The sequence below is a fragment of the Rhea americana genome, unplaced genomic scaffold (genome assembly GCF_003343005.1).
Source record: "Rhea americana isolate MKP2758 unplaced genomic scaffold, rheAme1 scaffold_106, whole genome shotgun sequence".
Classification (NCBI taxonomy): Eukaryota; Metazoa; Chordata; class Aves; order Rheiformes; family Rheidae; genus Rhea; species Rhea americana.
In genome coordinates this window covers 987,666-1,001,316 of record NW_028185106.1, presented here as the reverse complement: position 1 = coordinate 1,001,316, position 13,651 = coordinate 987,666, and the positions used below count along the sequence as shown (strand labels likewise).

Sequence of the window (13,651 nt, the reverse complement as noted above, 5' to 3'; positions counted from 1 at the left end):
GTCTCTTAAATGTAAAAGTTTAGTAGACTTGCTTAGTAATTGTACATTAAAGTAACACCTCCAAGTTATGTTAAATAGAATTCTCTTTATCTTACCTTACTTTTACACTTACTTACTTAACTGAATATTGAAATAGTAGCCCAGTAAAATGTTAAATGGCAGCAAACTTCCCCTCTTTAAGATGATTTAGGAATAGAAAGTCATATTTGTTATAGTTGGCATTCTGATGAAATAACTGATTAGTTTAAGGACATTAACCACCATAGCCTGTTCAAATTCGAAACAAATAGTTAGTTACATTTTTCCTCCAAGTTATTCTTCCAGGTTCAATACGTTCCCAGTGAACGTGGTTAGTAAAGAAAAAGAAAGCATGTAAATTAGCTAGTCCTTGTATCTAGTCCAGTTTGACAAATCCTTTGTCCATACTTGTGTATTTTCTCTGTAAGCTGCTACATAACAAAGGGGGGGTGCAGGTGAGGGAGGTCACTCAAACCTACCCCCATAAGAGGCAGAGATAATTTTTTCCTTTTAGGATTTTAAATGTTTGTGGAGAATGAAGAGGACTTCTTGCATTATAGTAAGACTTGTAATAACACTTCTTATTTCTTTGTTTTTTAAAGGCTTTTCTGCACTGCAAGAAGAACTGTACAGTCCAAGGCATAAGAAAGAAGAAGAACACAGACTATCTAAAGATGGTGACTCATCTGAACACCCTCCTATTGTCTCTGAGGAAGACGTTTCTGTCAGTTATTCTCCTTTTCAGGACAGTACTCCCAGGAGTGAAACAGAAGTATCAATGGCTGAGCTCCTGAAACAAGCACATAAGGAACAAGTACAAGCTGAAATCTCAGGGAAACCCCAAAACGTGTCAGAAAAGCCATTTGCTGCTTTGCAACAGGAATATTGGTAAGTGTTAAAAGACCGGAATGAAACCTATGTGGAACAGATYATCCCTGCTCTGTGTAATGAGATGATTTTTTGCTTTTCTCTGAAGTATATGAAGTAGCTATAATTTTCTTCTGATTCTGCATACTAGTTCATGAATTCCTACTATGTGTTTAACTTGCTAATCCATTTGGAAGAAGACTTAAGGATTGTTGGTGGTTCTATTCTTCACTATGAACATAAAGCAATAATCTAATCTAGTATTTATGAGAGAGAAGAGGGATAATATAGAATTATTTTTGCAAACTGTGTACATTTTCCATGCATTAGGTGGTAAGTAAGTAATGTTAAACTTAATGGAATTAACAGTAGAGGGTCCTTTTTTCAACTTCAGGATGGATTTCTGAATCRAGACAAAGATTTTCCAACTTAATGATTTCTTGCAAAACTTGTAACTGTGTATTGATAAGAACTAGATTTTTTAAAAAACAGATTTCAGATTACAAAGGAATAGAAACAGGCATCTATACAGTCAAGACCAAAGTATGTACTTACTTAAAGTAACAGCATATGATAATATACAGATTTAGAAGACTTGTACAGGGTAGCTTTGAATTCTGATTTGGGGTGTTGGTGGGGCTGATTTCACTCGAGCTGATAAAGTGGCAGAGAAGATCAAGTTTCTTTCTTCCCCTCATCCCAATCATTGTCTACACTGACCATTAGGCTGTAGGCTAGCAAAATATCAGAGTTTCCCTTCCAAAGAAGTGACTTTCCTGGGAATGATTAGCTTTGATTTTGAGACGCAGCCTGGAAAAGCCATAGTGCAAAACAGCCCAGCAAATATGCTTGTGAGGATTCTTTTGATTAAGATGTGCGTTCCAAATAGGAAAGAGGGTGGGTGACAGAAACAAGCATCTAGGGGAGAGAGAGGAATTATGTAGCACTGATACACAAAAAATAGCTATGCTTCTTAATGATTTGCATAAGAAAACAAATGTTTTTCAGGCATAGAGAATACATTTGTAGTTGTGTTCTGTAGCTTGAGAACCAGCACAGTTCCATGCAGAAAAAACAAGGAAACTAGGTGCGACAAAACAGTTGGTGTGCACTGCAGATAGTAGACAAGTTACAGAAGACAACTCAACTGCAAATACTGATAGCTGATAAGAAYGTTAATAAGGTCTTTTTATATATGGTGCAGTCAGAGCAGGGATTCCTTGAAACTATTGTTATTTCAGAGGCAAACATTTTTGAGACAATATTACAAAACTAAAGAATAGTAGCAATGACAGAGAAAATTACTGTACTTCACATCTAGTTTGAACGAAGATGCCTAATCCTAAATGGCTCAAAAAAACCCAGATACCAAGAAGAATTTCTGGTGGGGAGGGGGAATTGCTTTTTTTATTTTATTTTATTTTTTTAATATCAATATACATCAAAAGAGAAAAATCGAAAGAAAACTCTTGATAGTTGAAAACTTGATATTGGCCTCACAGCAGTGTAAATCAAAAGTGATTGTTTCAAAGTTCTTCCAGATGAGTCAGACTTAGGTTGTCTGCTAAATCTCAATTAGATGAGAGTTAAAAGTTGACTAACGTCACTATACATACACATTTTAATGTCATTATACATACACATTTTTTGTTGCATATGGGTGAATGATACATGTTTCAATATATGCATAATCTATATACATTCAGTTACTTAGTAATATATGCAATAATATGTTTCAGTAGTTTGTGATAGAAATTAAACCGTAACAATGATATTCAGTGAAAACAACATTACAAACAAAGTAAAATACTCTACAGTAATTTTTCACTGTGTGGAAAGACTCCAGAGTGCCCCATAAAAAGTAGGTCCTGCAGTTGGTCTCTCAGCACCTTCAGCTGTATAGCTTGTAATAGGGAGATGTTGACAGTAGTTTGCTCACATCCATGTGCAGTGATCCAGTCCCCTTCCCAAAAAGGCCAGCAGGTATTCTGTAGATTCTGAGGACACAAGTGACAGCCAAGCTCACATAAATCCTTTACAAAGACCAAGTCTTGCAGAATCAGGTGCCATATTTGGATATTTATTTGGATATGCATTTTCTTTAGGCAGGTAGATATGAGGGGTCGTAGCCAGATTGCTCTGTAGTAACTCACTCTCAAAGAGTATCAGTTTTTTGTATACTTTGCCAAAAGGCGTAACACTAATTGATGCACAGATGTTTCATTTACAGAAATCAAAAATGACTACATTTTAGTTACTTTCCTTGAACTTATAATTCACAGTGTTACAACTCCAGGAACAGAGCAGGCTACAGCACCAGTAACTGGAAAGGCAGCAGGTAGTGCACGGGAAGAATCCAAACMTGTCAGTGCAGCAAAGGAAGAGTGTGAAAAACCATACCCACAGCCCCCGTCATCTGCTCAGCGAGGCGACTCTCCCATCGTCCGAGAGCCTGACGACCCCCAGCTCCACCAGGATGACCTCCCGTTGAGGAGAACTAGTCTAGTGATAGTGGAGTCAACTGATGAACCGCCAGAAAAATTTGGAAGTGACTATGAAGAGGAATCTTTAGAAAAGGTAAATATCAATGTTGCCTCAAAGTAAGAGTTTTCTGTCTGACTCGCTCTGTAAGATGGGGTTATTTTTAATCAACCTGATAAATTCTCATCTGCAATTGAGCCTTTTCTCCTTCACTTTATGGTTATCAAGGCTAACATTTGTATGAAAGCTGAAACAAAAAACCCCAAATTCTAAAATGTAGACTGTAATTTTGCTTTTGCTATCCTCATTTGTCCTTTGGACCATGTAAGTTACGTCCATGCTTGTGAGAGAGAATTAAATAGTGTAAATAACAGATGCAAGAAAAAAAAAAAGTAGTGAAAGCTGAAAAGCAGACGTAATAAAAACCAAAGCAGAGGTGTCAAGAGCTATGAAAAAAGGCAAGACTTGTCGAGAGCAACATGATCTGAAATATACTGTAAACTTAGTGAGATTGAAAAAAGGTAGCTGGATCCACTTTGGAGAAGACCAAGGATGGACTGGAAGGAAAGAACTTGAGAAAGGTGTAGGTGTAGTATGCAAGCAGTAAAGAGAAAGGGAGACTGAAGAGAAGAAAGAAAAAATAAAAAAGAGGTAGGTCATTTTGCTGTGTAAGACAAGGCAACCTTACTGCGTAGATGGTGAGGGGAAGAAGTTCGGAAGAGCAAATAAGAGAGCAAATGGCTTTAAATTCCAAACTGAAATATACTTGGGACRTAAAGCTTTGAGAAAGAAAGGCAAAGAAAGCTGTTTAAAGTGGAAGAAGAGGAGAAGGCATAATTGGATAGGAAATTAATTTTACCAGTGAAGTTAGAGCAGAGAAAGCACAGTTCTCCTTAAGCAGAAATGCTTCCTGTTTTGACATTCAGCTAGAAGCAGAGGTCTCCCTCTGGTATCTCAAAGAAAGGTAGAACATAAAGGTGTAGGATAACTCAGATATTGAAAGATTGGCTACAGTACGACTCAGTATATGAGGCATTGGTTGCCTAGGAAAAAGACATCCTGGCTGCCCTCAGGGATAATTTGCTTCTTACTACCTATAATTCTTCCACTGATGTTTATAAAGAAATATATTTATATATTATTTTTCCCACCTTAGACTGTTATGTTTCCTCAGTAGTTCTTTTCAGCTTCTCTTTGCCTCTGAGCAATTAAAATTTTGAATTCTTCTCTATGCTGGAGAGAACNNTTTTTTTTTTTTTTTTTTTTTTTTCCCTTTCAAACCTGTGCAGTGCCCTGAGTGTTGATTTGTTCTCCTCTAGCTAAACTTGTTCAGCCCCAGTGTCTATATGCTGCACTGTGCATTACTCAGTATGGAGAACTAAAAGGCTTTCATATGATTTCCTGGGGAATTAATATAGAAACCATACTCAGTACATAGAAATTCCAYATATGTTGTTAGTAATACCTTCTAGTACATCTGCAGTGAGGTCATGCAGCATATTTCAGAGCTGGCTCTGGCAACCTCCATTAAAAACATCCTTTATCTTTAAAGATTCATCCTTCTCTTTTCAATATGTTAATATTCAGCTAATGTACAGGCAAGCGGCCACAGCTCTTCTTTCCTTCTGCATAAATGTTTCACAGATTAAAAGGTAAGAGGACAAAAGGTAAAAGGTCAAAACCCAAAAAAMCAGAAATGTTCAGAAGTGGAGATGCTTTTAGATAAAAGCAAGACAGAACTTGTGAGTATTGCTAGTACCACATACAGCATCAGTAAACAGAGCGTTGCTTCCATGCTTGCAATAGGAACTAGCAGAGGAATTAGGTGAGCTGGAGACCAGCTCAGATGAGGAAGAAATGGTAACTACCAGGGTGGTTCGCCGCCGAGTGATCATTCAGGTACTGAGTGTTGAACTGCTGCATGTGCCAGTGGTGATCATGCCCTGGTAACACTTGCCGGACTGCTGCTGAGACACCCACATGGCTGCTGGTTTTACTTGAACCTGGAATGCTCCCGAATGATGCATGGCCATTAGATAAGCTGTTTCAGTACATTGTATGGGGAAAAGATGATTACAGTAGAATATGTAGCAAGATTAGCAGTTCTGTGAGATGCCTCAGTAGGAGGACAAAGACTTTTCAGCTCTGTATATGGTCTACTAAAACAGATTTGCCTGYCAGTTATGGCATACTAACTTTCCTTTGCTTTATACTTCTCTTAATACATACTAATATTTTTCTAAATATTTATCTACAGAACATATTTTTTCTAATAATTCTCTTTTTTTTCATTCTTTAACCAWTTTTAAAGTTGCTTATTTAAAGAAATTACACATTAAGTCATTGCTTAATAGAAGTTTGTTCTTTGTCATACAGGCTGATAGTATGCCTGAAATACCACCAGAATCAGTCACAGAAGAGCAATATACAGATGAATATGGCCACACAGTGGTAAAGAAGGTATTGTCAGTTTTGCCCCCTGCTACCTTCCTGCTGTTGTATAAAAAGAAAGATAACTCCACATAAATGTTTAATTTTCTTTTGCAAAGGGGCATGATTTTTTAAGAAAAGAGCATGAAAGGAAGTAGAGTTTATACTAATAGGAGATTTCAACATTTGAAAATTTATTTTGACTCTGAAGACCAATCTTTTTTCTATTTATAATTTGCCATGACATTATTTGGCAAGTTTACCACTTTTTTCCCCCCTCAGAAATGTAGAGCAGTGTAGAAATTTCATTATACTTTTTTTAGTTTTATCTAAGAGCATGACTTCTCTCATATTAATCCAATTGCTGGAAGGCTGGATCCACAAGAGTCACCTAAATCCAGATCCTCAAAATTGTTACTCAGTTGTGACTGCACACATTCTTAAATTTCTGTATTTGTGCATACAGTTCAGGTTTTATGGAGCAGAAAATATAGAAATTAGTTACTTCTCTGACAGCCTCATAAAATAAGCATTTTCAGAGCATGTTTAGAAAACTGAATTCTGTACACTGTGGAGGTGGAAGAGGAAGTCCTGTCCTCCTTGCTTTATTTGACACCTCGGTGCTTAGAGAATTGGCCTAGGGCTTGGCAGAGTTGGAATTTGCTGGTGGCAAATTCCAGCTTTTATCAGACCCTCAGCTGGATTACATCTCTCTAGAAGCAGTTCCAATTTGTATTAAATGAAAATAAACAAACCCCATCCTTGCCTCCCTCTACCAAACAACAGATATTCTTGAGTACATTGTACAAGAGTGAGCACTAGTCTTTGACCTGCTGGATGRAGAGGGAAATACTTCTGCCTCTGTGACTGTTGGATACGTGAGACAAACAGTCTGATTGCACATCACAGCAAATAAGTTATTGAACAAAGCAGGAGGTAAATGCCTAATGTCATCTTGTCTAAGATGACTAGGTAGCCATATGAGAAAGTAGAGTATTTAAGTCAGTCAGTCAGTCACGCAGAAGAGTACATTCTTATTATTCTAGAGAGATTCACCTTATCTTGAACCCTGTAATTCTCTTCTGCTGCTCTTTTTTTGGCTTGCCAGTGCCTAAAAAGCCCACACACCAGATTAGTCTCTTAAGTGGCTTGATTCCGGCTCACTAGTTAAGCAATGGTTAGGGGTAGTCAGCACCATCAGTGTTAACAGTGTTATGTTCAAGTCCTGTTATGAATCTAGTTCTAAGTACTTGATAGCCAAGCTGACAACCACTCGCTCACTTTCAAGTCTTTTAATCTGGTGATCCTTTTGAAAGTGTCAGTCCCAAAGTATCCTCTAGCAGTTGTGTGGCTGTAAAGTACCTTTTCTCTCTAAGATAGTAAGCTGCTTTTCCTAATAATAACTACTGCTTTAAAGAATAGTTGCAATATGTAAAATATGCTCACAAAATAAGTTAACGGAAGTTTTCCTGTATGGTAGCTTAAGTTGGGCCAATGCATCATCAGTGTCCAGCGTAACTATAGGTGTTTGCAAAAATGTATTAAAAGGCTGAAACACTGGACTGTCTATGTAGTTCCATATATTCAGGTTTGAAAAAAAGTGCTCTTGGAGCACTTAATACTACATGGAGAATAAGAAGGAATAATAAGGTATTGTTAATTCTTCCAACACAAAATCTCTATTTCGTTCTTTCAGGTCACAAGAAAGATCATCCGGCGATATGTTTCTCCAGATGGCATAGAAAAAGAAGAAGTCATAATGCAAGGAACACCACAACAGCCTGTTGAAGTTGAAGAAGGAGATGGCTATTCCAAAGTTGTAAAACGGGTTGTGCTGAAGAGCGACAGTGAACAGTCTGAGGTTAGACCTTCTACTTCCCCTGTGATGGTACAGGGTATCTGAAAGAACAGAGCTTCCTACTCTTGACTATTTTTTCCCCCATTTATGTTGTTCTTGTTACACAATTCCTGTTGAAGTTCAAGACTTCAAGAAGTGCTTGGAAGAAGCATTGTGTTGCTGGCTGATCTTGTTAGAGGCGAAGTACTTTAACAGCATACCTAGTAACTACATTCTACTCTTGTCAACAAGACTTTTTAGTTTTTTAATTATACTAAAAAAAAAAGTTCTTGCAGACAGAAAGGCCTCAAGAAAAAAAAGAGGGAGGGAAGGCAGGGGAGGGGGGAAGAAGGCCTTTTTTTYTGCATATGGAAGTCATAAGACAGATTCAAATTGAATCATTTATGAAAAGTATCAAATTCATAAAGAAAGCAGCTCTGTGCTAAGATGGCATATAGATGAATGATAAAGAGTCTGATAACAAATACATACTTACCTAATAAGAAAATCAGTATATGTCATAACCAAATGATTCAGTGTTCTCCAAGTTTCTACAAGTAAGCCATTTTAAAACTACAGTTACATTAGATTTAACCCACTGAGGTGTTCTTTGCTTTGGAGAGGTTAAAGAAAAGTATTACTTCTATGCAGATTGCTTGTAGAGCCAGATAGTTAAAATAAATAAATAAATAATAAAGAAATCCCCCAAAGCCCCTAAGCTGAAAAAGTAAGTGCTTTTTTGTTTCCGTTTTCCTGCCCTAGTTTCCCATGTAGTCCTACRTGGATACTTGTGTCAACACAATTAAGGTAGTGAGAGAGGCCAAAGCTAGTGAGAGAGGTTGCTTTCAGCAGTATTGAAGTCGAAAGCAACATTTAACAAACTGTCATTAGAAATGCTAGGAACATGATTGCTGTTCTCTCCCACCAGTCCCGTTTACTCATCAGAATTAATTCCCTGGGAGTAAGGTAACACAAATAATATATTCAGCAAAGATTCACAGGAAGAGGTCTACTTGTTACTTGGTATAATTTTCCGCTGGCTTTGGCAGGTAAGCCAGTCTGACAGCCCGTGCTGTGGTGCAGGGTGGCACCATCCCTGGTACTGTCAGGCTGGTTCAGGTTCCAGATGCAGTTTAGTTGTTGCAGCGTGTCACAGCATTTACTCATCCGAGCAAGTTATCTAGGGCTGCTCCTGCAATCTGACCTGGCACCAATCTGACATTGTCTAGTTCTGGGGCTGTACAGCAAGTAACAAAATGCACACTCGCTGTGTTGATGAGTACACACCGAAAGTGAGACATTTCTTACRTTGTTGTTCTGTAAGGTAATGATTAAGAAAGAATGATAAGATCACTAAAAGACATAAACTCAGTTTGTATCTGTTCTGTAAATCACACCCAATATAAGATCACTAAAAGACATAAACTCAGTTTGTTCTGTAAATCATACCCAATATACTTCTGTTTTCTGACCCTCCAGGTGACCTTGTCTGAACCTGCTGTTTTGTCTAGTGCCTCCAAATTCCAGTCTGAACCAGTGGAAGGCCGCAAGGTCAGTAAAGTCATAAAGACCACAGTAGTGCAAGGAGAGAGAATGGAGAAACACTTGGGGGATGCAAGCTTAGCTACTGATCTTCCGTCAGCCAAAGAAGACTTTGAAGAGGTAAAAAGGCATTTTAAATACAGATACTAAAAGAAATTTAACAGCACACTTGGGGACAAAGTGTACTCTGCTGAGAGGGTTTTGGTGGTGGAGCATCACTCAGCTACCGAGTATAAACCTCAGTTGTTATATGCAGCCATGCTATGAAAACTTCAGTACCTAAAGCTGGGTTGGGATGGGAAGGTCTGTCATTAAAGAATTGGCTATGAAACATTTTAAGGTTCCAAGAACATGCAGCATTTGACTAAAGTGGAGTAACCACACAAGTGAGTTATATCGTAAAAAAGCCCATACATGTGTTGCAACACATGCAGCTAACTTTAGAAACTAGAACAGTTGAGTGAGTCTATTCTCTAGAAAAGTCCATGCATCATAGCAAGTGTTCCATTTGTCCTTGAAAGGAAGAAAGAGCTACCAAGCTATTCAGCACCTTTTCCTGTTTTAATGCTTTTTCTGATCAGCTTAGACATGTCAGTAATAGAAAAGTTTTTTTTTCCTACAAGGAATTGATAGCCCTTTAATTTTAATCCATCCATTATCCCTTAAAATAACACATGTATACAATATCTTGTCACTTTGAAGGTTCATCCAGAAGAGAGCTTCTGGGCAATATAAGTAACTTAAGTATTACGGTTTTTAATTTGCCAAAATACTGTATAAAAGCATAGATGTAACAATAGCATGAAGCCGTTGATATTACAGAAACCCATATCCAGCCAAATGGAAATAAAAATGTTGTGTTCACCCCCCTTCCTCCTCCCATGAAGTATTAACAGCGGGTATTCTGTGGAACGCTTGCGGGACTCCACTCCTTGGCTCTTCCTTTTCAGTATAGTCTAGGCTCAGAACTATCACCCGCCTATTTCTGTGTACTGTTAGCACTGGAAACAGGCAATTGTTTGGAGACATGGGAGCTAGACAGAGCTCAAGATGAYAGTTGAAACAGATATAAAAGAAGATGTTTCCTGCAACAGGGAAAGAGTTGTTATAAATAGATATAAATGATGAGTTCTGCAAATGTGGTGCTCCAGGCCTTGAGTTGGGCTGTTTAAAAGTAGAAAGTAAAGCGCCAAGATACCTTCCAGTACAATTCCTAGTAACAACGAAACTATCGTACATGAACCRTTACTCAACTACATTTGAGGAAGATTTAAAAGGATACAAATAGCAGGCACATACTTCCAAATTATTCGCGTCCTCATCTTCGAGCATGCTGCGTTTTTAAACATCTCCTCAGCTCTGCATAGATTTAGTCAAGATTAAGGTATTTAGTAAGATTAGGGTATGAAGAACAATTATCTTCTGTCCTAGGATTTTGTTTTTGTTTTAATTTAGGCTTTGAGCTATACAGGTAACCAAACGAAAGTCCAACTCCCTGCTTTAGTAGAGAAAGAAATCATGAAAGAGGATGGATCAGTTATTAAAAGGTCTGGCTTGGCATGTCAATGAACTGTTACTAGAAAAGGACTAACAAACTCATAATAAACATAAGCAGATTTAAGTGAGTGTTTGAAGTGGAACCACTGTCTGGCAGTATTTGAAGCTTTATTTACAAAGGTACTAAATACTACTACTAACATTTTATTACAGAAAGAGATACAACTACTGGAAGGTCTACATTCAGTTGGAAAGACTAGCTCAATAATGTGTATCGCTGCCCAGTTGATCATAGGTGGTGATGTAAAATAACAGATTGTGATTTACAGTTAACAACAACAAAAAAGGATATTTCAAAAATAATTTTATGTAAGATTTGGTTCCACGATCATTTGTGCTTTTGAAGTGTTATCAGAATGGATGAGAAGATTCGCGTGCACGTGAGAACTGAGCCCCACTAAGAACAAGGTAGGGCAGATAGATGGAAATGAAAACATTTAGCAGTAATAAAATAAGAGCTACTTAGTACAGCAAATATACACACACCTACTGCACACCACTTGAGCTCATGTTACTATGTTACTTACATGCATTTTCTTTTGGGCCGTTTGTATGGATAGTGGCCAGTRTATCAGCATGGTGGAACCAGCGTTAGCATTTGGAAAGAACACACTGACTGACCTGTAGAGGGTCACTTTTAATTTGTTTCTACCTGATTTGTATTTATACTTGGAATAAGCAGTATCCCACCTCATTGAGAGGGAAGCCCTTATAAGCTGCAAACAGCTTATAAGCTGTTTGCTTATAAGTACTGTTTTCAGAGCTACTGTGATGGTGTCACAAGGACAAACCAAGCTGGAAGACTTGCTGACTCATCTACTTTTAGATGAATAAACAGGTGTTATCTGTCAAGGCATTCTGCCTGATAGAGGGGTGTTTTGGTCATGCAAGTCAAATAAGAAGCATCAGCTGCCTGTTAAAACAGGTTTGTGCATCAAGCTACTCCTGGCTGAGTAATCAGGAATTTCCAAGTATGCTGACTTCCCTTGTCCTCCCTCACGGAGACTGACCAAAATTTGGTCTTCTGTAGCAGATGAACTGAGCGACACCTAGCTGTTCTATGATGACTATATTTACTTGCCTGAGCTAAAGAAGGCCTAGGGAGGCTTAAAGTTTTTACTAATAGAGCAAGAGGTTCTGATGAAGTTAGAGAGCAATTACCAGAACATTTCAAGACACTAATTGCCCCAAGTACAGCTTTACTGACAGTCAGAAGCAAGATTTGACTTACTTAGAAGTCTTCAAGACTTCTGAAGAAGCTAAGTTACTAGTATACAAGACAAGTCTGTACATTGAAGCTAAATAGAGAATGTAGGAAGGTCCTGTGTAGATTTCAAGATAAGTTGCATGTCTGTGTGTTACAGCATGTTTTTGTCAGGCATATAAAATAGTATGCTTAGTAAGTATGTACAGATGAACTGTTACTAGTTCACCTTACAAAAGCCAGTTAAAGTGGTTAGCTTTTCATTCAGAGTGCACAAACATATCTAACCGCAGTACTTGGCTTAACTAGTGCTTCTAGCTACAGTTCTTCTCATTTCGCTTTGAACGAAGAGCTTTAGAACTGCAAAGGAGTGTCTTTTAAAAGTTTCAGGAGCTGTGGGCTTTAAAAGAAAGCTTTCTATTTCTTTTTCTTTAGGACAACACTGAATAAAGCCAGCACACAGAAGAGGACTGTGATGAAGGACCGGTATGGAAAACATGTTCACATAGAAGAGCTGGAAGACACACCAGAAGCACTACCACAGGATGACCTCCAGCATGACCTCCAGCAGCTTCTTAGGCACTTCTGCAAGGAGGACTGGAAACATGAAGCAAAGTGAGAAGCTGCCACCCCTCAAAGCATCACATAACCACCCATCCAGTATGCAGCACTTATCTTCTCTAGGTGTGACGTTCTTACCTGCATAATCACTGGAAGACACTGCCATTTCTACTTGTGCAGATGCAGCAAATTCATTTTATCCCTGCCCTCATATTTGATTTTTTTTTTTTTTTTTTTTTTTTAACCCTGTCAGCTGATTTGTGACCAAAGATAGCATCCTTCATTCAGGATGATTTATCCACCGAATCGTCGTCTTTGTGCTCTGGGAATTTGTCAGCATCGCCAATTTTTTTATTCCTTTGCTTCTGCACTAGCTTCACGAAATTGCATTTGTCAAGCTGACTTCATCTACAGGCCTCTTCAAGTGACTATGTACATGCATCATTAAAAAAAATAGCAGGGGGATGTTAACATGTAAACTGTATATAGCAAGAGTATTTGGACCTAAAGACTGCAGAGAACACACTGCCTATGACTACAGTTAGCATAATGGAACAAGGTCTAGTGAAACTGCTGAACAGCGATGAATAGAAATATTGTTATCGTATTCAACTGAGAACACAGACCAACTGAGGAAGAAGCACTGCAGATCTCCTGCATCCACAGGACTTCCAGTTTAGGGATCTATTATAGTTAAAGGCTCTAAGAGTCAGGCTAAAAACCTGGAAATTCAGCTGTTTTCATGGAAGTAGCAGCTGACTGTGGCCCTCAATACTTTTAAGACCTTTGGACAGCCACCTAAAGATTTCCAGAAAGAGGAGGAAAAAAAAAAAAAAAGAAATAAAATACCCAATTAGGTAACCAACTTGCTAGCAGCTATATCTATGGTACAACTGCATATGGTATTAAAATCTTTTAGATCTGGACATGTGGCAGGGTGTATTAAACAATTTAACTACGTAGTTTCCTGTTTTCATCACTGCTTTAGCAAACCACACTGTCTTATTGATGGTACTTCCTGCTGGCCACTGCACTGTAGATAACTATGGGAGAAAGACCTACCCACTATACAAAGAGATTAATTAATTAATTCACCGTGTTTTATCAAGATTGCCTCTTACCCGATACATGCATGTGGCATCTGAAGTCAAAAC

General features: G+C 38.1%; 1 protein-coding gene across 2 annotated transcripts in view; it reads left to right on the top strand.

The window, feature by feature from the left end:
* ANK2 (ankyrin 2) overlaps positions 1-13,345 on the top strand; it is a 158,376-nt gene extending 145,031 nt beyond the window's left edge. For both annotated transcript variants that reach the window (XM_085309110.1, XM_085309103.1), the window contains 8 exons: positions 621-906; positions 3,168-3,462; positions 5,173-5,265; positions 5,743-5,826; positions 7,493-7,657; positions 9,113-9,295; positions 10,631-10,722; positions 12,372-13,345. In XM_085309110.1, coding sequence (XP_085165236.1) covers positions 621-906; positions 3,168-3,462; positions 5,173-5,265; positions 5,743-5,826; positions 7,493-7,657; positions 9,113-9,295; positions 10,631-10,722; positions 12,372-12,555 — 1,382 coding nt within the window. In that variant the 3' untranslated portion in view covers positions 12,556-13,345. The remainder of the gene's footprint in view (positions 1-620; positions 907-3,167; positions 3,463-5,172; positions 5,266-5,742; positions 5,827-7,492; positions 7,658-9,112; positions 9,296-10,630; positions 10,723-12,371) is intronic.
* Positions 13,346-13,651: the final 306 nt, after the last annotated feature.